The sequence below is a fragment of the Sitophilus oryzae genome, unplaced genomic scaffold, assembly GCF_002938485.1.
Source record: "Sitophilus oryzae breed Bouriz unplaced genomic scaffold, Soryzae_2.0 scaffold_682_pilon_pilon, whole genome shotgun sequence".
Taxonomy (NCBI): domain Eukaryota; kingdom Metazoa; phylum Arthropoda; class Insecta; order Coleoptera; family Curculionidae; genus Sitophilus; species Sitophilus oryzae.
In genome coordinates, this window is record NW_022147287.1 from 5,397,304 (window position 1) to 5,419,588 (window position 22,285).

Here is a 22,285-nt window from a genome sequence, read left to right on the forward strand (position 1 = left end):
AATTACGAAAAAATTAAAAAAATACAACTCACCTCATTATTATTAAAAGACTAATATTTAACTAGTTTTATAGAAGCATCACTTCACTAAAACAGTAAAATTTTATGTATTTTTATATCGCAAAAATAATAATTATTTCCGTAACACTGCCACTAAGTAAAACCCTGCACACTCCCTCAGTGAATCACACGGGCACCAAACTGGCAAAGCGACCGAAATCAGCCGATGACAAATAGGGGGAGGAATTTTCTAAAATTGGCTCAGGATTTCGGAAAAATCCCGACACATGAAAATGCACAGAACGGAAAACGGCGCGGCTCACTGTTGCAAGCCAGCTTTTCTTCTTACTGAATAAACGGCGGGGCGATATATTTATATCGGAATATGATTTATATTTGCCGATTCAATTTTCAACGGTTCGGCGGTCAACGTGATGAAACTATACAGCATGTCTGTGATCGGCGTTATTTTTTCTTAATTTAAAAAGCGAATGAATCTCTTTTCTAGAGAGTATAGACTATACTGGGTGCGTCTCAAAAGTGTATTTTATTTTTTCAGATAAAACAACGATATTTGGTATGTTAGTATATGACATAAATTGGGATTGATTGACGTATTCAACTGTTTTCGGTCACTTCCGGTTTCACCGGAAATGACTACAACTTTTTATTTTTAAATGGCACCCTCGGTATTCGATAGAAAATGACATTCTGAATAGAATGACATATCATATGTCAACTTTTGACATTCTCGCTTAATCAAAAATTGTATATTAAAATTCAATCTAGAGTTAAAGACACTAATTCTTCATCAAGGAGTCTTGGAAAAATAGATTTGATCGTCTAATATTTTTAGTGGCTTGTCCTGACCAGCTAGAAAATGCTTAAATCGTATTTTTAATCATATCTCAGTTTTTCAAATGGAACGAGCGTGGCTCATTACCATATTTGGAAAAAGCATTTTTTTACGAATAATTTGATACCACACACTTGGTATTTCGAGTCAAAATTTCGTTACGAACGGCAAGTTATAATTTCAAATAAACCATATGCGAAAATGTCAAAAGTTGACATATGATATGTCATTCTATTCAGAATGACATTTTCTATCGAATCAAGTAAAAAAACACCGGGGGTGTAATTTAAAAATCAAAAGTTGTAGTCATTTCCGGTGAAACCGGAAGTGACCGAAAACAATCGAATACGTCAATCAATCCTAATTTATGTCATATACTAATATACCAAATCTCGTTTTTTTAACTATAGTTATAGGGGTGAGCCACTTTTGAGACTCACCCGGTATAGGGTCTGTACTCAGAGGGAAGATTTCGAGTACATTATTAGGATGGTGAGTAGTCTAAAAAGTGTGCCTCACTGGGGCGCTAATTTTGAGAAAGCATTAATTGAATGGTTTGATGAACTTAAAGAGGTCTTAAGTGAGATGAAGACCATCGAGACATATTGATTTTTCTCCGAAGAGTAACCATAACTCCGATTCTGAATCTCTTACTTATAGAAGAGAGAAAATTGAATAATCAATACCAGAAAAGAAAGAGATGTTGTATATGGCAACCATATGTCAATGAAGAAATGACAAAAATCAAAAATCTCATGAATCAAATATGCACGATCCATGTGCGGCAAATGCAGATCCTATATTAGCATGAACTGTATTTGAAAAAGTTATGTACATTCAAGGTTTGCTGTTTTGTTGATAATAATTTATGTATATTAATTTAGCTTCACATTTCAGTTGTTTGTACTTTTAATAATACGGTAAAATCATAAAATATATATGTTTTTAATTTCTATGGGTTTCTTAGCCAAGTTATATTTCTGTTGTCAAAAATTCCTAAAAAATGCGTTTCACTTTATTTTTGTGTCCGTTCTTATTAATTTGTTGAAAATTAATGAAATTGTTTGTTCGCAAGTTTGAATATATTGTAAACAGTGTTAAAATAACAAGCTTTTTATAAAATCTCTTCATCACGTATTTTCAACTTTACAAAAATTCACCAAGCCAGTTTGTTATTGGACAGACGAAATCGTGGGGTAGAAAATCAGAAAATCGAGACAGCCTGTACAGCAACGACATAAGTCAATAGTTTTCTTTTAATGTGTCTTCGACATGAATCACGCGAAACCGAACGCGACGCTACCAACGCTAACATCTGGGGGACTCTTTTACGTCTGGGTGCATACCCTCGCGACCAATATAGACAGGTCGAGGTTTCGAAAAAAATCGTAACCAAATAAAATTTATTTATTTATTATACGTCGATATATTCATAGATTCGTTTGGTCGATATCAGAAATATTTCTAGCGGAGCCAGTGGCATAACTGGAGATAACAGAATTATTGTTAAAAGCTTTTTGTAATGACTAATGTCATTGTAATGAATTATGTCGTTAGTGAAGGTATAAATTCTTATCTATAAATAGTAATGTAAAAATAAATATTCAACATATTTCGTTAATCTTTTGATTAATAAATTATTACTATTTACAACCACATGAAATGGCCACATTACTGTTTTTTTTTGTAAATTTTAAACGGTTTACATTATCTACATTCAGATTTTATGAGATGATTCAAATCTATTGTGGTTCAGTTCTGGTCTCTAGGTTACATTCTCCGGTCCAATGCTGCTCAAAAAGTCTAACAACTTGAGACTGATCCCTCCATATGGCCATAGTAGAAAGAAAAGAGTAGTTGCACTCTCCCAAATATGTTCTGCCAGTTTTTACAATCTGTCGAATATCGGCAGATTGCAGAGCGTTTCAGTTGAGTTTCGTCCGTCGACCTGCGAGGTTCGAGCGTTGCGTTCCAGTACAGAGACTGACTGACAAAAAATGAGTGCCTTACTGTGTGCTGCTATTGGTTGTAATAATAATTCAAAAAATTGTGCTTTGAGTTTTTTCTGAGAGTCATTTGTGAAAAAAACTGACAGAAAAAGAACAAAGGATTTGACAAGGAGTAAAGCTACTAGTTTCCTTATACTATGGTTTAATGATACCCATCGGTACCTATGTATATCTTCTGATAGGGCCAACTACATATATCCATTGTACGCCACTGGCGTTATAATTTATTTAGTATTATTATCGGGGCAGACACAAAAGTATCTGTCAATCGCGTAGGTTGCTAAACGATCGACTGCTAACAGCCCATCAATTTCACTGCTCCATTGTTTTCGATTTCTTGTAGACTAGAGAGATGGAAGTATTACAAAGTAACACACTACGAGTATACACCAGACCACTACTATTATTACCAATTGAAAAATAATGAAATAATTAAATTAATATTAAAAACAAATTACTAAAACGAGAAAAATTTCAGTAAATCTCACGTAAAAGTCCATACTGTGTCATGTCAATTTCTAGAACTTATTTTTTTGTCGCAATAGATATCATATTGTATATATCAAATAACAAATAATGCACAAGGAATATACAGGGTGGTCCGAATGTATTCAGAAAACCTCAGCATATAAAAATAAGTAAAAAAAGTTCGTATAAATATATGTCCTAAAATGCTTCGTTTCGGAGATACAGGGTGTAGATATTTTATTTTTATATTTTTCCAAATAATTTCTGAACTAAGTATAGTCGATATGCGGATGAAAATTGATGTTTGGGTGTTTTTTGACATTAGAAATTTCATTTCGGCGTCAATATGACTCCTACTTGTAAGGGACACCACCTACATGTGTTTCAACCGTTTTGAAGTGTAATAACTTTTCGTCCGTACCTGTATAAACCTACTAAGTGGAAAAATATAAATTTTTGTCATTTTTTACGTAAAAAATGTATCTTGGTAAAAGTCGCTACGAGCAACAGTTCTCAAGATATTCAGAATAGAAATAGTTAATACATGTCATTGTTGACAAAAAATAAATACATATATGTTGAGTAGATAATTATTTGATGTTGTTAAATTATTATTATTTAAAAAAAGGTGACTAACAAAATTATGTTTCACCTTTGACTTGGTGCATTTTAAGTTGTTTTTAAAGCAGAATTGATTGAATTAAGGTTGTAATTTTCATAGGTATAACGTTTTTTCCTCGGTTTTTTCATTGAAATTTCGATGAAAAAATTGTTGGTTACAACCGAGGAGCCATTCATTATTATTCAATTATTACATTATTATTACATTAATGTTTACTAAGCAATATTAACCAAAATAAATTTGACTTATTTATATTACTAACCTTACCAATTTTTGTAAATCAGCTCAATTTTTCATGTTTCAAATTGCACACCAAGTCATTGATTGGGTTCATTTTTTAACACACACACAAAACAGTTTTAAAACACAACAAAAAAACAAACAGCAAAAATTAACAAAAACCATTAACAAACAACAATTTTTTTTTCTTTTAGTTTTTTCTTTAATTTGAGTATTTTTTTCGGTGAAGTGCCCCTTCACCTACGAGCCGCCACTGACAATTCGGACCACCCTGTAGTGTCAAATCGATGGGTCTGAGGGTGCAGCCACACTATCCTAAAAACGGCGTATCGGCGTAACGGCGTAACGACCTTGAATCGATTTCTAGTAATTCTATTGGCTGAAATTTTTGACAGATGAATTTGACAGATAAAATTTCTGACAGATGAATGTTTCAGCCAATAGAATTACTGGAAATCTATTCAAGGTCATTACGCCGTTACGCCGATACGCCGTTTTTAGGATAGTGTGGCTGCACCCTCAGTCATTCCAGATCGATCAATCGATTCCATTCGATCAACCAGTCGTCCGTACCACAAAATTCACCAAAAAAACGTTAGTCACGTCAGTTAGTTTTAGGAAACATTGATAATTGAAATCATCAAACGTAATCCCGTTGGAACACGCTGGATAAAAGGTTGTAACAAAATATAAAAAGTAATTAGATAGTAATCAATAAACTTCTATCGTTAAATAACCTAAATTTAGTATCACATAAAATCTAGAAATTAATTAAAACGTATTTAATAGCATGCGATAAAACAATTTATTGAAGGGTTTTGAACTTCAGACTCTTAAGGTCAATATACCGACAAAAATTCGTGACAAAAAAATGTTACCACACGCCGTTATAACAAATGTAGGACCTTATTTAAAGCTCGCACCTATGACTAAACGATTCATCCTTATTTAAGCAACATCCTGTGTGTTATATCGATTAAAAATTCGGTCGTAATTCGGCTTATCTAGTTTCCATTGCACAAATAATTGATTAAAATGACAAAGAGAATTATACAGGGTGGACCAGCGTTCAAAAAATGCTATTTATCAAGTTTCGTTTATTTGGTCTCTATATGTATAGATTATCCAATTCATTTGAGATTTTATTCATAGCAGTAATCCTCTTACCAAAATAAAAAAAATAGGCAAATGTAAGTTATGCCTGTAAAAATCTTTTTATTAGATTGTTTTTTATTTAATAAAAATATCAATTATTTTGGTGTTTATTCTATTCGCAAAAACAAGGGTGTACCTAGCCCAATACACGTCGATATTTTGTAGTACTGTCAAGAATCGAAGTCAATGTCGAAGTCAATCAATCAAATAAAACCAATGACTAAAGAATATAAGGACATGTACGGGCTGCAGCAGAATTTGTGACATTAGAGGCCATTCTTTTGATGGCAAACAATGGGTCATCATTTGGTCACCAGTGACAATTTTAGCGATTTTTAATAGTTTGTGTGTAGTGAACTTTGTATAACCTTTATTACAATGGTGATTAGTTGTTCAGCTTTCAAGTGTAAAAGCAGCAGCGATAAGAAAGAGCCAGGAGTTACGTTTCACAGGTAAATAAACAGTCCACTCCAAATTTTTAGCGTTTTCTTATTGAATTCCGATAATTATTCTTCAATTTCAATTAACATCTATATGTACTTGATATGTGCTATACGTCGATACTAGTTTTGTACCTTTTGTTAACATTTTAATACGTTTTTTCGTAATTAATTAGTATGATACACCATAGGCGTAGTCAAAACAATTATCAAAAAATATAAATATTGCTTCAAACAGCTAGGTTAAGAAAAATATGTGCCACGGCACTGTTTGGTGACATCGGCACAATTTGCTCTCGGGTGTTATTTGTCATTGGATTCTTTAGTCATTGAATAAAACTTAGCTCTAACCTAATTACGTCGATCTGCTATCTATCGGTGTCCCGTTTAAACATGGTAAAGAGAAAATATGTTTCTTTTTGCCAGATCTACCACCTCTTAAAATACTTGCACTTATTTCTGGGACACCCTGTATAGTTGTTCTCCTTTTTTGTCACTCAGTACATCCGAATTTTTATTTAACAAATAAGAAAATTAAAGCACTCAATAACAAGTTTAACACAGAATTATGCAAACAGTTGTGTGTCATTTAAATCACAGGTAAATAATTGCGTTTTCATTGTCATTTTTGGATGCCGTCTATCGAAATCTTTCCTAACTTGTAGGACAGACTACTGTTGTTGCAGAATGCATATTCCTAAAATAACTACCTTCGACAACAACATGCAAACAACAAACTAAAGTAAACCGCGACATCTAAAAACCAGATGCTGCAAGATTGTTTTCACAAAAACCATCTGTCTTTAATTACTTCTTTCTCACGTTGTTAATCAGTGGTGAGGCATTACTGTATCATAGCATAATAAAATAAATTTCTTCTAAATTGTTTATTGTTTACCTTCTATCGTATACAGGGGCGTACAGTTCACGTTAGCAAAAGAAATATTGCTTCCCCTAAAAAATGTGTAACTTTTAAATGTTGTTTTTTTTTGTAAAAATAATTGTCCTGAGATTTCTTTCTTTGATTCTTGATTAATATGTGAAATTTACAACAAAGAAGAGCACCATAACCACAAGTTAGTATTTTATACAGAATATTCTGTCTGGATCATATACAGGGTGTCCCACTTAAGATGGATACAAGCCAATATCTTGATTGTTTGTTGAGCGATCTTTTCTATTTTTGGCAGGAGGCTGTATGGCTCTAAGACGTACATTTTGCCCAGGGTAAGAAATGCGATACCTCATAGACGTACGTTTTAATGGGGTTTGATATTTTTCGAATTAAGAGTAAACTACCCTTAGGACAGTATTTATTTCAAATCTGATAAATTATATTGAATCCTCCTTACCCAAGATACTTAAGTTCTAATTTTGATAAATATTGATACAGGGTGTGTTATTAAAATAGGACATTTTTATTTTTATTGTTATTTTTTAAGTACTTATCACGCCACTGGATACTATTTACGTTAAACGTAAATTCTGCATGTGATTCGTTGAAAAAGATAGATGAACGAATCGTAGGAGTCGATTCAACATGAGAAATTGAATCGTGTGATTCGATTCACTAAAAAGAATCGTAATGCCCATCACTAGTAACTATTAACATTTAAAGACGTACATTTACAAAATGTACGTCTTATAGCCATACAGCCTCGTGCCAAAAATGAAAAAGATCGCTCAAGAAACAACCAAAATATTGGCTTGTATCCATCTTAAGTGGGACACCCTGTAGATCATACAGTTATTAATTATTAATGTATAGTATAACAGAACAGTATTATTAAACATTGTATAATATAGATTATAATATGGATAATATATATATAAGTTCTGATCGAAAAATAATGTTTTAGGAAAAGTTACTCATGAAATTATTGCACAGGGTGTTTTAAAGTTAGGGTAAAACAACCTTTCAATTAACCCTGTATAATAAGCCAAATACTAAAGTTTATGAATTAAAGTTGATAAATTTATATACAGTGTGCTAAAAAATTCATGAAAATGGGGCTAAAAGTAATAAATCTCCGTTGTTTTTTTTTGCATCTGAGTGTGTATTAAAAAAAATCTAAAAATAATATTTTAAATGAAATAAACCTGTCGTTTTCCTTGATATCGTTCTGTATAAGGGCCCTAAGGGATTTACAGGATCGGCATTGGGAATTGGGAGATTCGAGATGAGGTTTCAGGTTCATACCGCTCCATAGAGCAAAATCTGACTTGTACAGAGAACTAGAAACGTTTAACTTTGTTAATTCAATTTTTATTACACGGGGTTATTATTTACGCCATATGACACCTAGTATTGTAGACTTTGAATGAAAAAATTAAGGAAGCAGTATAATCGCTGTCCGTGTGATTGAACGAGTATTAAAAATAAATCGTGAGATTCGATTCATTTCTTAAAAATCTAATCATTTAGCTACAATACTTCGCGTCAGATGACATGAATAAATAACCCTCAAGCAGCACTATTTTTTCTTTATACAATAAATCATATAAGGACAAACTTACCGAATAAGGTCTCCAGAGCTGTTGTGGCTCTTCAATGAATCCATCGAGCTGTCCAAGCTTAAGCTAGATATTTCTTCAACGCTGGTACCCGGTTTGTCCATCGTTACCGTCTTTAATTATTAAGATATCGCACTAAAACTAAGCAGAAACGACCTTGATTAAAAGGGGTCTACCTTAAAACGAGCATTTTTATTCCAAATAAGGCTCAACATTGAAGGGAATGGAAGGTTTTCAGAATTATTTATTATTTGCTCGTTGGAATTCAAAGTCTTGTTATACTTACATTTTTCTGGGAGAAATGGTTAAATTATCTGAACATAATACGGAAAATTTCGCGGCTAAATTTTAAAAAAACTACATGAAAAAATAATTTGACAGTGCTAGAGATTTTGATTTATTTCTTTTCTCGCCATTTTTTTATCAGCTGCTGTCATTTTTTTTAAATCGACCGTCTTTACCTAGAGTACGTTCCAAAACCACTCTAATTTTACCAGACCCAACCAGGGATGGGTTTGTACAAGATTCGTTCCATTGTTTACGTTTAAAAAAAAAACATAAAAATTGCTGCGTTTAGTCCTTAGATCTTATAAACTTCGTGGATAAATGCCAAAACTATACCAAAGATTGCCCAAAGTCAAACATTGCAAAAATTATAAAAAAAACAAACTGAAAATATTTGTAGACTGCAAAGGTAGACTGGAAGTTAAAAAATAGCGAACTTTTATTTAATTTAATATTGACTGTACTAACGCAATTTCAATAATATTTCATACAGCCATTATGCAAGTAGCTAACTTTTTTATGCTGTTTTATTTTATTCCGTTCTTTGAACCCTAGAAATGTCAAAAATTTGCAACAAAAATCTATTGTAAAGAACAATTTTTCACCGCTATTATAAATAAAGGACCCTGTATTTTGTATATCATGAACACAGTTGTTATTATGTAGTTTATTGTGTTGTTGTTGTTAAGCACCATGTTTTTTTATGTAAAAAATGATTCTATACTGTTAATTTTTTACATACCCATCCCTACCAAAGGAGCCAAAATTCGGAACGTACCAATCAGATGTTATTTTCATTTTTCACCTGACATCTGTCACACTACAAATCTAACCTCAACTTTATTTGATAATGGGAGATATTAGATAAAATCACGATTCGTATTTATTTTAGGTATTTTATTGTTGTTGAGTTATACAATGTCATCTCGCAATAACTGGTTTCGTCAGGCAATACGAAAAAACACACCTCCTATAGGTGAGAGGAAAGCTGCAAGGTATAAACGTCTTCTCGCAATCGGCTATGCCGTTTTAGCCTGGCATGCCTTCGCCATAGGCTGTGTCTACCTTTATCGACGCAAAATGTACCCCGAGGACTCAAAAACAGACGAGGAAAAGAAACTAACTACAGGTAAACATATTTTTATTCAACTTTTATCATGTACTTTCAATAGAATTTTTCTTAAAATCCGAACTCTTCATTTGACACCTTTAAAACAGAAAATATAACTATTTTCTGTGCTATAAGGTTTTAAGCGTATATTTAAGGTGTTACAATTACAAAAATAATTGAAATGGAACACAATTTAAATAAAGCATTTTATTAAAAATAAAATAAACATATTTTCACAGGTCAATACTTTGCCGAAAAGTTACAGGTAAAGAATCCTCAAATTTACAGAGTAGATGGGTTTAGTGTTAAAAAAATAGAGCCTCTGGAAGGACAGAAAGTTGAATCAGATCAAGCAACACTTAACTAAATTATTTACTAAAAAAATGGGAAATGAAAAATAAATAAATCACAAAAATACATGACACTAAGCGAAAATAAAAAGAACACAAGACAAATGGAACTGAACAGGAAGCAAAGTATACTGAGTGATCTATTTAAGAAACAAAAATATTTATATATAAATCAACTGTTTTGTCTCTTTTAAAAAAGTTACTTAAAAGTTTGATATTCTTTTAAACAGATCTCTCAGATTCATTAATATTGTATATTGTAAATATATTTAAATATGAATATAGCCTAAATGTAGATATGTAACTTGTTTTGTTTCTTTTTCTAAAATAATATAACTTAATTTACAATCTTGTAGGAACAATTCTATTATATTTTTTCATTACATCATCACAGCCTTTGATTGTTTTGATTCGTTCGAAATTTTTCCATTTCTACCATTAAAGCAGATCTTAAAGGAAGAAAGTTACTGCCAGTTAAAACAATTTTACTGTTATTATTGTTTACCTGTAAGACTCGTATCGCATAACTATATGCTGTAGTTCCTGCTTGTAAAGTCTCGTGAGCATGGCATTATAACATTCTAATTCAGACAGTCTGAACATGTCCCACCTTAACTTGTGATCCAATTCTGTACTGGCTACAAAAAATATTGATTTTTATTGTACAGTTCAATTCTGAAAAAAATAGTTTGTTCTTTCGTGTAACAACTAGTTTCTTACGTGTAAAGAATAGTTTTTAGATTACAGTCGAGGGGGAACCTTTGGTGTTACACAGCAAAATAAAACACTAAATCACCACAATACACCAAAACACTTTTACTTTTACACTGGACGCGCGTTTTGCTAACCATGTTAGTATCATCAGCAGATGATTATAAACTAAAGTACATCTACAAGTTGAGCGTTTATATACTCGCTCAGTGGGCACCGAGTAGGCGTGGCAAAATCTAGCCAACCGAGTCAGAGCCCACTGAGCGTAACAGTTAGATTTCCGCCACTAGAGTAGTAGGAACAAAGAACTTGAAGGAATTGGACTGATGCTTTCATATGCATCTAATTGCCTGTAATTTGAGACTTGTTTAATTAATTTTAAATTATTAAGATCTATACAATGTTCTTTATCAACAATATGTTCGGCAACGCAAGATTTATCTGGTCTACCATATCTTATCTGAGCTAAATGTTCTTTAAATCTAGTTAATATTGATCTTCTAGTTTGCCGAACATATTTCTGATTACAGTCTTTACAAGAAATTTCATAAATACCCGACCTTTCCAGTGGAGGTGTTTATTAGGTAATCCAAAGGATAAAACACCTCCACTGGAAAGGTCGGGTATTTATGAAATTTCTTGTAAAGATTGTAATCAGAAATATGTTGGGCAAACTAGAAGATCAATATTAATTAGATTTAAAGAACATTTAGCTCAGATAAGATATGGTAGACCAGATAAATCTTGCGTTGCCGAACATATTGTTGATAAAGAACATTGTATAGATCTTAATAATTTAAAATTAATTAAACAAGTCTCAAATTACAGGCAATTAGATGCATATGAAAGCATCAGTCCAATTCCTTCAAGTTCTTTGTTCCTACTACTCTAGTGGCGGAAATCTAACTGTTACGCTCAGTGGGCTCTGACTCGGTTGGCTAGATTTTGCCACGCCTACTCGGTGCCCACTGAGCGAGTATATAAACGCTCAACTTGTAGATGTACTTTAGTTTATCTGCTGATGATGAATCTGCTGATGATGCTAACATGGTTAGCGAAACGCGCGTCCAGTGTAAAAGTAAAAGTGTTTTGGTGTATTGTAGTGATTTAGTTTTTAGGCATAAAAATAGTTTTTTAATCTTACCTTCAAAATACACATTTAACCAATGAGGTATTTCTTCAAGTAAGTAGGGATTGGCCGGCACCAAAACGCTATGAGGCTGGTAATGAGTGGGCCTCATATGTAGATAAGTCTGCGGGGCAAAATTGCCGTAATTATAGCAAGGGACTAAACATGGATGCTCGTACTGTGCTTGCCTGGTGATGTGACTGAAAAATATACATTTATACAGGGTGTATCTAAAAAAAGGGCAAGTATTTTAACTGGTACTATAGTTAGAACCCAGAAACACGTCTAATCCCTTTTATTAAATAAAAATAGCCTAATGACGTATATTAAATAATGGTGATCTTGAATGATGCGGCAACACTGTAATGCTATAAAATATTTTAGAAAGTTGGAGCAGGTGCCTTTATGTAATACATAGATAAAGGAAATAAATTTAGATTGGATGAATTAATAATAATTGACATTGAATGATAATTGTGAAAAAGTGGCACTAAAAACTTAAAAAGCTGTGCTGTGGACTGTGAACTGCAAAAACCATCGTGGAATAACGTCGGTTTTCAATGTTTTATATGCAACACACTGTATTTTATTTATAAAATTAAAAGAAAATAATAATAAATTTGAATAAACAATATTTTGGCGATATAATTCCGGAAAAACCGAACCGCTCCGAAATTTTTAAAAGCTTTGGGTCGCGACCGTTGCCAGAATAGCGCCAAATAGTGTTTACATTGATAAATTAAAAATCGAAATTTTCAAAAAATTCTATCACCGGTTCTCCATAAAGATCCAGACAGAGCCTTGTTGTACATGTTTTGATGTAAAATGCAGGTAAAAAAATAATGAAAAAGGAAGAACTGACATTTTTCGTTCTTCCCAACCTATACTTTCAATTATTTAGACATACATTTTTATTTCTAGACAAAATAAAAAATTATCCCTAAAAACAAATCATAAAGAAATGTAATAAACTTTTAGAACTTTAGAAGAAGACTTTTGTTAAAGATATTTAACATGTAAAAAAATAGTTTTTTACATTACAGCTTTTTACTAGTTATTATACAAAGTTTTTGATTTTAAGTATGTACTTTTTAACTACCGTATGATCGAGAAAAAACGGCGTCAGCGATGGCTATGAAATGAAGATCGCTGTCATTTTATATGTAAATTTATATGGGAAATGTCATCGATCGTCATTTCCCAGCCAACTGGACGCCATTTTATTTCGATCATGCAGTACATTATAATTCAACCACAGTATAAATCTACCACCCTTTAAAATACTGGACTCTTATTTACAAGAAACCCTGTATAAAAAAAAACAGAATTACAACTTACTTTACGTAATAAACTCCATAGATGGGACTTTGTATACACTGCCAACCTGTGGGCAAACCTTCCCTTTCCAAAGGATGCGACCAATGGGTTGTTTTAGTATTGTGATCAATGTAATACTTCCTTCCCCTCAAAGTATAGTCCACCGACCATCCAGGTGGCAAAGGAAGCTCTTCTGAAGGTTCTAAAAGAAAAAATTACCTAAAAATGAAGATTAAACTACTTAAAAACTCCTTGTACCTTGAGTATTATCGTTCCTTCCTAAACTGTGCCTCAAATGATGACCCAAAGATTCCCCATATGACATTCCGCTTTGGTACTGGTTTCTGCTGAACCTATCTTGAATCTGAGTGTTACTGTAAATGGGGGTAGTTTGATCCTGACTCAGGCCAGCACTATCGCGAGTATTCTGGTATATTGGCGAATTAGTACGGTTGTATGTGTCTTTATAGAGGTTACTATGGTCAGTGGTGAAAGGATATAGCTGGTCTATCTCAACATAGTTGGCGTTGCTCTAAAAAAATACAATTAAAAAAATACCATAGAAAATTACTTAATTCCTTACAGAGTTATCAATGTACATGTTCCCTATCGGTTGATTAGCGTAGATATGATGAGATACATTGCTAATAGTGTTTGGGTTTCCCGAAACAAGCATAGCCGAACTACTAGAACTACCCACTACATTATTTTCAGCTGAATTACCAACAGATAAGTTAGCAAATCTAAAAATAAAGTTATAATAAACAATACATTGTTCATTTTGTTTACTTGAATTACTTACCGAGTTGCTAAATCAGGCACAGATGCACTGGGAGTATATTTACCTTCATGAGCGCCTAAACCAACATCACTTATAGTGGTTTTTTGATTACCAAACTTCTGAACAGTACTACTATTGTTCTGAGTGTTGTTATTATACGTGCTCTGAGCTGGCAAAGAGGACCGGCTTTGATTTGAACTTCTTCTAGGCTCTGTAGTCCAAACATTGATAACTGATTTGAAAAATTATAAAGAGTTGTCAATAACAGTCAAATATATTGTCACATTTGATACCGAACTTACTTGGCATTTCGGGCGGAGTATCTTTCTTAACATACTTGCCAACAACTCCCTCCTTTAGAGCCCTAAGGTCTTTGTTCTTTCTAGACAGCATTGTGGCTACTTGTAATAGGATAAAATATTGTAAATTCAAAACGCCGTTAACAGAAAACCGGAAACAGGCGGAGAACGCTTTGGAAGTCGAAGTACTAAAAATAATACAGTATAGGACAAAAAGGGAGCCCTAGTACCTAAGATGATTCATAAGTAGTATGTCCTCTGGTGTCTTTGCTGATTTTATTGCGGGCTGGGTTGGAGGTAAGTGAACCTTTATGGCCGATTTCATCGTAAAAAACACACTACTTCGATTAACTCGCCCGAATTCCTGCGTTTTTACACCAAAAAGGCACGAAAACTCATTGTTTACATTCCAGGAATAAGCCACAAATTTTTTATTTTCTTTTTGACGTTTTACCTAACCTCAAATACGCATGCTCAAGTTTGACATTCATTGACATTACATTTGTATATAAAAAGTTGCATAAATAAAAATATTATCTTTTTATTCGTTTAAATTTTTAATTACGATCGAAAAAGAAACCAATATTAGTAAATAATATATTATTAAAATAAAATGCTTCTATGATATCTATAAATTTATTTATTATAAGCACAATACAAATATTTTGTCTTACATTATGTACGTGTTTGTTTGGTTGCATAATAAAGATTTGAAACTGTTGCTTTTTTTGAAATTTAATTTTTTTGGGGGGAATACAAACTAATAATAATTTTCCATCTTTAGGTGTGCTTTGTACCATTGTTGGATACCCATTCGATACCGTAAAGGTACGGCAACAGAACTTTTCTGCGTCTCTTTTCGTTGCAACGAAGGAAACGTTGAAATATGAAGGAATTCTTGGGTTTTACAGAGGCATATTGTCTCCATTGGTAGCTTACGGGCCTAGCAACTCAATATTTTTTGGGTGTCACAATATTATAATGAAATTAATAAACGGAAGTCACCCAGGAGCCCCAAGTCGCACCAGACATAAAGCTACATATCTGATAAATGTATTTTTTTCAGGTATATTTTGTATAGTGTTGGCAGTTTATTTTATTGCACATATTTTTAGGTAGCTTAGCTGGTTTTGTCCAAGCGGTAATAATGTGCCCAGTAGATCTAGTTAAAATAGCTTTACAAACTAACACTCGAAGTTCCAGCGTGTGGGTTCACAACAGTAACAGCATCGAGTATGAAGGTCTCACCCATGCAGTTCGGACTATCACAAAATACCAGGGACTGGCGGGATTGTATAAAGGATTTGTGCCTATGATGTACAGGTTGTCGAAAAAAAATCATATATACAGGGTGGCGCCTCTTATACCCCGCGGAGGCTCCAAGGAGAACGACAGTTTGTATTGAAATGAAATTTTGTGAGCATATGTAGGTTAATTCAGGGCAATTTTTAAAAATATAGAGAGTTCCACAGGGTATCCCCAAAAAAAGTTACATATCATAGTTGTTTTTTGTAATGCAACACCCTATATATTAATTGATTTTCGGATTCTAGGTGAAAAATAAAGGTGAGTTTTATAAGAGACATTTTCTAGAAATAAAGAACATTTTTAAATTACAATAAAAGCTACCTAAATTGGAATTTACCCGGTGTAGCCTAATATGTAGTTAAACTAACTATTCTACTTTAAATCAAATTAAAACTTGACCCAAAAAGTTATACAGGGTGAGACAAAATTAATATTGAACATTGGTCACTTGTAAAAGCCTGTTATTCTTTTATTTTAAATGGAACACCCAGTATATTATTCCGATATTTAATGGAGAATTCCTGTCTCTTCAAAATACTATTAAGGTTGCCTCCCCTCAAACAAAGATTTTCCTAGATATTTTCATTTACATGATTTGATCTGAGTAGATCTTTATTATTTGATAAAACCTAGGTGGCTGTGATATGTCTGACGTTACTTCAACATAGCTGTCTAATTAGTTCAACTTTAATAACCAGTTATAATTTTTTGTCAGTTAAAACAAAAAAAATTCTCAGGAATTTGCCGAAAATGCAAACTTATCCTACATCAGAAAGAATTGATATGATTCTATTAGTTGGTGAATGCAGTGTACATTCACCAATTAATAGGATAGTTAAATGCTCCTGATTTTATCTAGTCTGGGTTTTTTATGGGGATATGTTAAAGACAGTGTTTAAAAAACTCGACCAACTAGTGTCGACAGCATGAGATAAATTATTGTAGCTGCTTTTTCAGGTAGAACTCCACATATGCCTTTTAAAATGAAAAGATCCTTTTGAAAAGACAATCATTTTATGCAGTTAACAGGAAAGGAAGCATTTTGAGCATTTGATTTCATCCAGCTAATTTTTGTACCATAATTATAGGTTTATATCTAGTTTTAATTCTGTAATAATTAAAATATGTTTTAAACGTGTATTTTTTTATTACCCTTGAGTATTTTACTCCACAATCTTTAATTTTTGTTAAATTAATAAAAGCTATATCACACAGCCACCTAGATTTTTTCAAATAATAAAGATTTACTGACGCAAAATCATAAAAATTAAAATATCTGGGAAAATCTTTGTCTGAGGGGTAGGCAACCTTAATAATATTTTGAAAATATATAAATTCCTCATTAAACACCGGAAAAATATACTGGGTGTTCCGTTTAAAATAAAGGAGTAACTTGCTTTTAAAAGTACTAATGTTCCATATCAATTTTGTCTCACCCTGTATAACTTTTTGGGTTAAATTTCAATTTGGTTTAACATACAACGGTTACTGTAATTAAATATCAGGCTATACAAGGTCAACTAAAATTTAGGTAGCTGTTATCGAAATTTAAAATTTACTCTTTATTTTCACAAAATGTGAAATATGTCAAAATCCTTAGATTTTAGGTATATGCTTCTTTAATGAAACTCACCTTTATCTTTTTCCTAGAATCCGAAAATCAATTAATATATAGGGTGCCATTAGAAAAAACACAACTTTGATGTGTAACTTTTTTTGGGGACACCCTGTATAATACTATATATTTTTATAAAATGCTTTCAGTTAACCTACATATGCTGTCAAAATTTCATTTCGATATAAACTACCGTTCTCCTTGGAGCTTCCGCGGCGTATGAGAGGCGCCACCCTGTATATACTTTGTTCTATGTTAAAAAATAAATTTTTGGACAAAAGTTTTGATCCCAAACGTGTCAAACATGTAAAAGAAAAGTTTACGTTTTAAATTCAGAACAAAAAAAAGTGTTTCTATATACAGGGTGGTCCGAATTGTATTCCGGAAACTTTAGCAGCATATTCTGCAGATAAAAATAAGTAAAAAAGTTCGTACAAATGTATGTCCTAAAACGCTTAGTTTCGGAGATACAGGATGTAGAAGTTTCGTTTTTATTTCGATTTTTTCCAAATAATTTCTGAAGTAACGTCAATATTTGTATGAAAATTGGCGTCTGCGGTTTTTTCGACATGAGAAATTTGATTTTGACGTCAATATGACTCCTATTTGTAGGGGGCGCCACTTACATGTGTTTTAACTGTTTTGAAGAGTAATAACTTTTCGTCCCTACCTGTATAAAACTACTGAGTGAAAAAATATACATTTCCGTGATTTTTTACCTAAAAAATGTCTCTCAGTAAAAATCGTTACGAGCAACCGTTATCAAGATATTTAGAATAGAAATAGTCAATGCATGTCATTATTGACAAAAAATAAACATGTTGAATAGATAGTTATTTGACTGAATTTGACTTTTTTTAAATTAATTATAAATTTTTCTTCAAAAAAATGATGATAAAATAGTTTCTGTTGAACTTTTGGCACAAAAACATTTAAAATTTATGATTTGAGTCTAATAACTATTTAGTCAACATGTTTAATTTATGTCAATGATGACAGGTATTGATAATTTAGATGCCAAATATCTCGAGAACCGTTACTCGTAGCGATTTTTACCAAGAGACCTTATTTACGCAAAAAACGTCGTTAATGTATATTTTTTTCACTCAGTAGTTTTATACAGGTACGGACGAAAAATTATTACTCTTCAAACCGGTTAAAAAAAATGTAGGTGGCGCCCTCTAATACGGCATTTTATTGCGCAACTTTGCCTCCATTTAACCGATCCTGTATCTCTTACGGTTTCCGAAATCCCAGTGATGAGCGTCGAATTCGAGCCACCCTGTACATACTAATGGTATATTTTTTAGAGATGTACCTACCAGTGGAGTTTACTTAATCGTTTATGAAAGCCTTCTTCCTGATGACAGAAAATGGTATCAGAAAATTTATGCTGGAGGTTCGGCAGGTATTAACATGCAGCAAAGTTTATGAACATAGAACAAACGATTACAGTTGAGAGTTGGAATCTTTGGTGTTACATAGCAAAATAAAACACTAAATCAGCACAATACACCAAAACACTTCTACTTTTACACTGGACGCGCGTTTCGCTAACCTTGTTAGCATTTTTCAAAAAATTCTTCAAGATTTTTCAAAAAATTCCGAATTTTCTATTTCTTCCTTCTAGGCGTGTTTCTGGGGTTGAACTATACTCCCAGTTAAAACACTTGCACTTATTTCTGGGACACCTTGTATTTTGTAGTTTATCATGCAGTTTGTAGAAATCTATACTGGGTGAGAAATCTATACAAATATTTGGGTCAACTTTCGTTTAGCTGAAATCAGTTATTAGAAAAAAAAATTGTCTTTAAAAAGGTACTGTGAACCACGGAAAACACAAATTTTCCTGCGGAAATGTGTAATTTCCAAATTTCGCACTGCTATAAAAAAAATACATTTTGCGTTTTATTTTTAATATTTTTCTGAACATATAGCACAAAAATTTTCCTGCGGAAATAAGCTGTTTTCATTTTCTAAGGAAATTTATTAGACTTTAGAATAGCTGAAATCAGTTATATAAAAAATATATATATATTTTCGCCTTTTAGAAGCATTCACGAATTGAGAAAAATAAAAATTTTCCTGTGGAAATAAACTGTATCCATTTTCTGAGGAAAATTATTAAAATATAAAAACCATCCACAAAGAAAAGCTAACCAAAGCAACCCAAATCCTAACCAATCTAATAATATTTTTGCAAAATCACAGTTAATTATTAAAATATAAAAACCACAGCTTAACACCCTCCACAAAGAAAAGCTAACCAAAACAACCCAAATGCTAACCAATCTAATATTTTTGCAAAATCACAGTTAATTATTAAAATATAAAAGAAAACTGCATGATCCAATGATTTTTTGTTTTGAATCAGCCGTATTTACGTAAAGCTTTAATAAAAAAACAAGAATAAGTGCATCATTCCGAGGTACTTATAGTTTACAAGAACCTATATTATCTATTCTACAAGAATTGTTATTCCTCCGAAAGATGTTTTAACCCACCCAGCACCCCTATTCGCTCCCGGGTCCCGTAAGATGCCCGTAAGCTTCTAAACTGAAAAATATATTAAAAACAAAGTGCACAGAATGACATTGACACATTTCCGCAGGATTTTTTTTGTATTTCTTTGCTCATATAAAACAAATATAAGTTCATTTCTCATGTAACTGATTTCGGCTATTCTAAAGTCAAAGCATTTTTTTATGTAAAATAAAAATAAAAAATTTCCGCCGACAATTTTTTGTGTTTTTATGTTTAGAAAAATGTTTAAAACACACCCCGAAGACTAGTTTTGATGTAACAGATTTCAGCTATACCAAAGTCCGAAAAAAGAAAATGACGCATTTTCGCAGGAAAATTGTTGTATATTTGTACTCCTAACGCCTTCTAGAACGCATATATAAAGTCATTTTTTATATAACAGATTTCAGCTAAACGAAAGTTGAGCCAAATATTTTCAGGGCTGGTAGATCTCGATAAAAAAAAAAATTCTTTTTACCGTTTTTCAAATAAGTCCAAAATAATCGAGTTGTTTTACTGTGAAAATTTCCAAAAAATGTTTTTTGCTTAACTTTTGAGAACCACTGGATCTTTTCTGGGTTTTCTTTTTTGTACATTTAATCTACTAACCTATCTAACCTATGTTGCCATATTATCAAGAAATTATGTTTTTTTAAGTAAAAAAATTTCCAAAAAATTTCAAATATTCCAAATATTTTTCGCGAACGAAAAGAATATTATTCACGTTTTATTCATTATTATTTTTTTGAACAAAAGTTACAGTTCAAACTTTTTTTTGGAACATAAGTTCAAAATTTGAACAAAAGTTCAAAATTTGAAAAGTTTAAAATTTGAAATACTCGTGAACTTCGTTTTCTTTTGCTGTATTGTTTCTATAATTGTTAGCCTAGATTTTCTCTACAGGTATAGCGGCAATATCCGTTGTTCTCCCTGTTGACGTGGTTAAAACACGTATCCAAGCTGACGACCCTGTATATCCCAGATACAAAGGCATGAGGGACTGTATCAAAAAGATATACGAAGAGGAAGGTTACCGGATATTTTGGAAAGGCTTGCCTGTGATTACTTTAAGAGCATTTCCGGCAAATGCTGTGCTTTTTATTGGGTACGAAATGACCCTGGATATTTTTAGAGCTACAAGATAGATAATAAAAAGTAAAGCTTAAAAGTACTTAACCTGGTTTTATTAGCTTACAGTCGGTGTTACAGCATTGTAATAACTATCCGAAACATTTACGCGGAATCCGAACCGTGGTCCTCGGCCATATCATTGGCAATGGCCTACCAACTTGGCTGGTATAATCGACTCTTATATCCAAATAATACCGGGAGTGTCTGCGAAACCGTTAAAAATTATTATTATATTAAACCATTATTTTTTTAATGGAGAATTAAAAAATGAACATTTTTTGTATTTAGAGTATCTCAAAATTTCGTTTTTTTTTAAATAAAAAAAAAACGAAGAAAAATTATTTTATATTTTAGAAAGTTTGGCGTAGAAGTTAGAACACACTGTATGATTACGATATTTATAGCAAAGTTAGTACGGACCATCTGAAGTAAATACCTAATATAGTTTTGATTTCAACACAGTTTTTGTATTTTTAATAGTTTTTTTAAAAGGCTGAAAAATATATATTCTTATTGATTAATATCTCTGAAACTACTGAAATATATTTACTCATATTAGTACGAGAGCTAGCAACATCGGAAAAACAAGTATTTTAAGAGGTCTGGCTCTTTGACATATCTTTTACTATGCTCTCTAGAACAGCATGCGGCCCGTCCTACTGCGCATTGAAAGAAGATCCTATATTTTTATTAGTCCCATAAATTCTAGTATTGAATATTAATCGAACATGTCTCCATAGCGCAATGCGTAGAGTGTCCGACCACGAACCATTGATTCAGAGTTCGAATCCGGGTCAGGGCAAGGACTTTTTTATTTTATTTTCGTTTATATTCTGATAGTAAAGTATTAAATATATTTTTTTTTAATTACCAGAATTATTTCATACTTTACTATCAGAATATAAACGAAAATAAAATAAAAAAGTCTTTGCCCTGACTCGGATTCGAACTCTGAATCATCGGTTCGTGGTCGGAAACTCTACGCACTGCGCTATGGAGACATGTTCGATTTAGATTCAATACTAGAATTTATAGGACTAAATTAATAAAAAATATAGGATTTTCTTTCGATGCGCAGTAGTGAACGCAACGGGTATCGGCAGCCAGACGGGCCGCATGCTGTTCCAGAGAGCATAGTAAAAGATATATCAAAGAGCCAGACGTCTTCAAATACTTTCTCGAAAACGTTGCTAGCTCTTAGACTATAAGGGCAAGTTTAAAACAGAAGAAAAATAAATATAAATAAAACAACATGACAAATTTCAAAATGAGAATATTTATTTCCGTACCGACATACGTACGTACATTGACGAACTGCAGATATTGTAAATTCCTCAAATAATGAGGTTAATAAGTAGCTCTTATACAAATTATTAAGAAAGTTCCTCTTTATAAATGTATTGATTTGCCTCAACTTCGCAT

General features: G+C 32.3%; 4 protein-coding genes across 11 annotated transcripts in view; 2 read left to right on the forward strand and 2 right to left on the reverse strand.

Moving 5' to 3' along the window:
• Window positions 1–8,744, reverse strand: part of LOC115887956 (tubulin polyglutamylase TTLL5) — a 31,994-nt gene extending 23,250 nt beyond the window's left edge. For 5 of the 8 annotated variants that reach the window (XR_004051177.1, XR_004051176.1, XM_030907524.1 and 2 more), the window contains exons 1-3: window positions 8,590–8,743; window positions 8,307–8,444; window positions 7,890–8,024 (exon numbers count right to left, since the gene is read on the reverse strand). Coding sequence is in view for 6 of the 8 variants with exons in the window: in XM_030907524.1 (XP_030763384.1) it covers window positions 7,890–8,024; window positions 8,307–8,407 (236 nt within the window). In the remaining 2 variants the exon portion in view is untranslated. Of the gene's footprint in view, window positions 1–32; window positions 330–7,889; window positions 8,025–8,306; window positions 8,445–8,589 lie in introns of those variants that run through there. The other 3 variants (XM_030907527.1, XM_030907525.1, XM_030907526.1) reach the window with 3 other exon arrangements.
• Window positions 8,745–9,399: 655 nt separating this feature from the next.
• LOC115888000 lies at window positions 9,400–10,348 on the forward strand. Its single transcript, XM_030907580.1, has 2 exons — window positions 9,400–9,717; window positions 9,939–10,348. Exons 1-2 carry the CDS (start codon window positions 9,507–9,509, stop codon window positions 10,064–10,066), a joined length of 339 nt encoding a protein of 112 aa, XP_030763440.1. The 5' UTR covers window positions 9,400–9,506; the 3' UTR covers window positions 10,067–10,348.
• Window positions 10,176–14,756, reverse strand: LOC115887971 (scaffold protein salvador). The gene is made up of 8 exons (XM_030907544.1): window positions 14,290–14,756; window positions 14,009–14,219; window positions 13,790–13,949; window positions 13,465–13,738; window positions 13,228–13,408; window positions 11,905–12,089; window positions 10,555–10,687; window positions 10,176–10,498 (listed from the first exon to the last, which is right to left on the reverse strand). The coding sequence occupies exons 1-8, from the start codon at window positions 14,378–14,380 to the stop codon at window positions 10,438–10,440; spliced, it is 1,296 nt and encodes a 431-aa protein (XP_030763404.1). The 5' UTR covers window positions 14,381–14,756; the 3' UTR covers window positions 10,176–10,437.
• Window positions 14,452–20,877, forward strand: LOC115888051 (solute carrier family 25 member 48-like). The gene is made up of 5 exons (XM_030907619.1): window positions 14,452–14,583; window positions 15,071–15,352; window positions 15,402–15,609; window positions 18,520–18,617; window positions 20,636–20,877. Exons 1-5 carry the CDS (start codon window positions 14,538–14,540, stop codon window positions 20,875–20,877), a joined length of 876 nt encoding a protein of 291 aa, XP_030763479.1. The 5' UTR covers window positions 14,452–14,537.
• The last annotated feature ends 1,408 nt before the right edge of the window (window positions 20,878–22,285 follow it).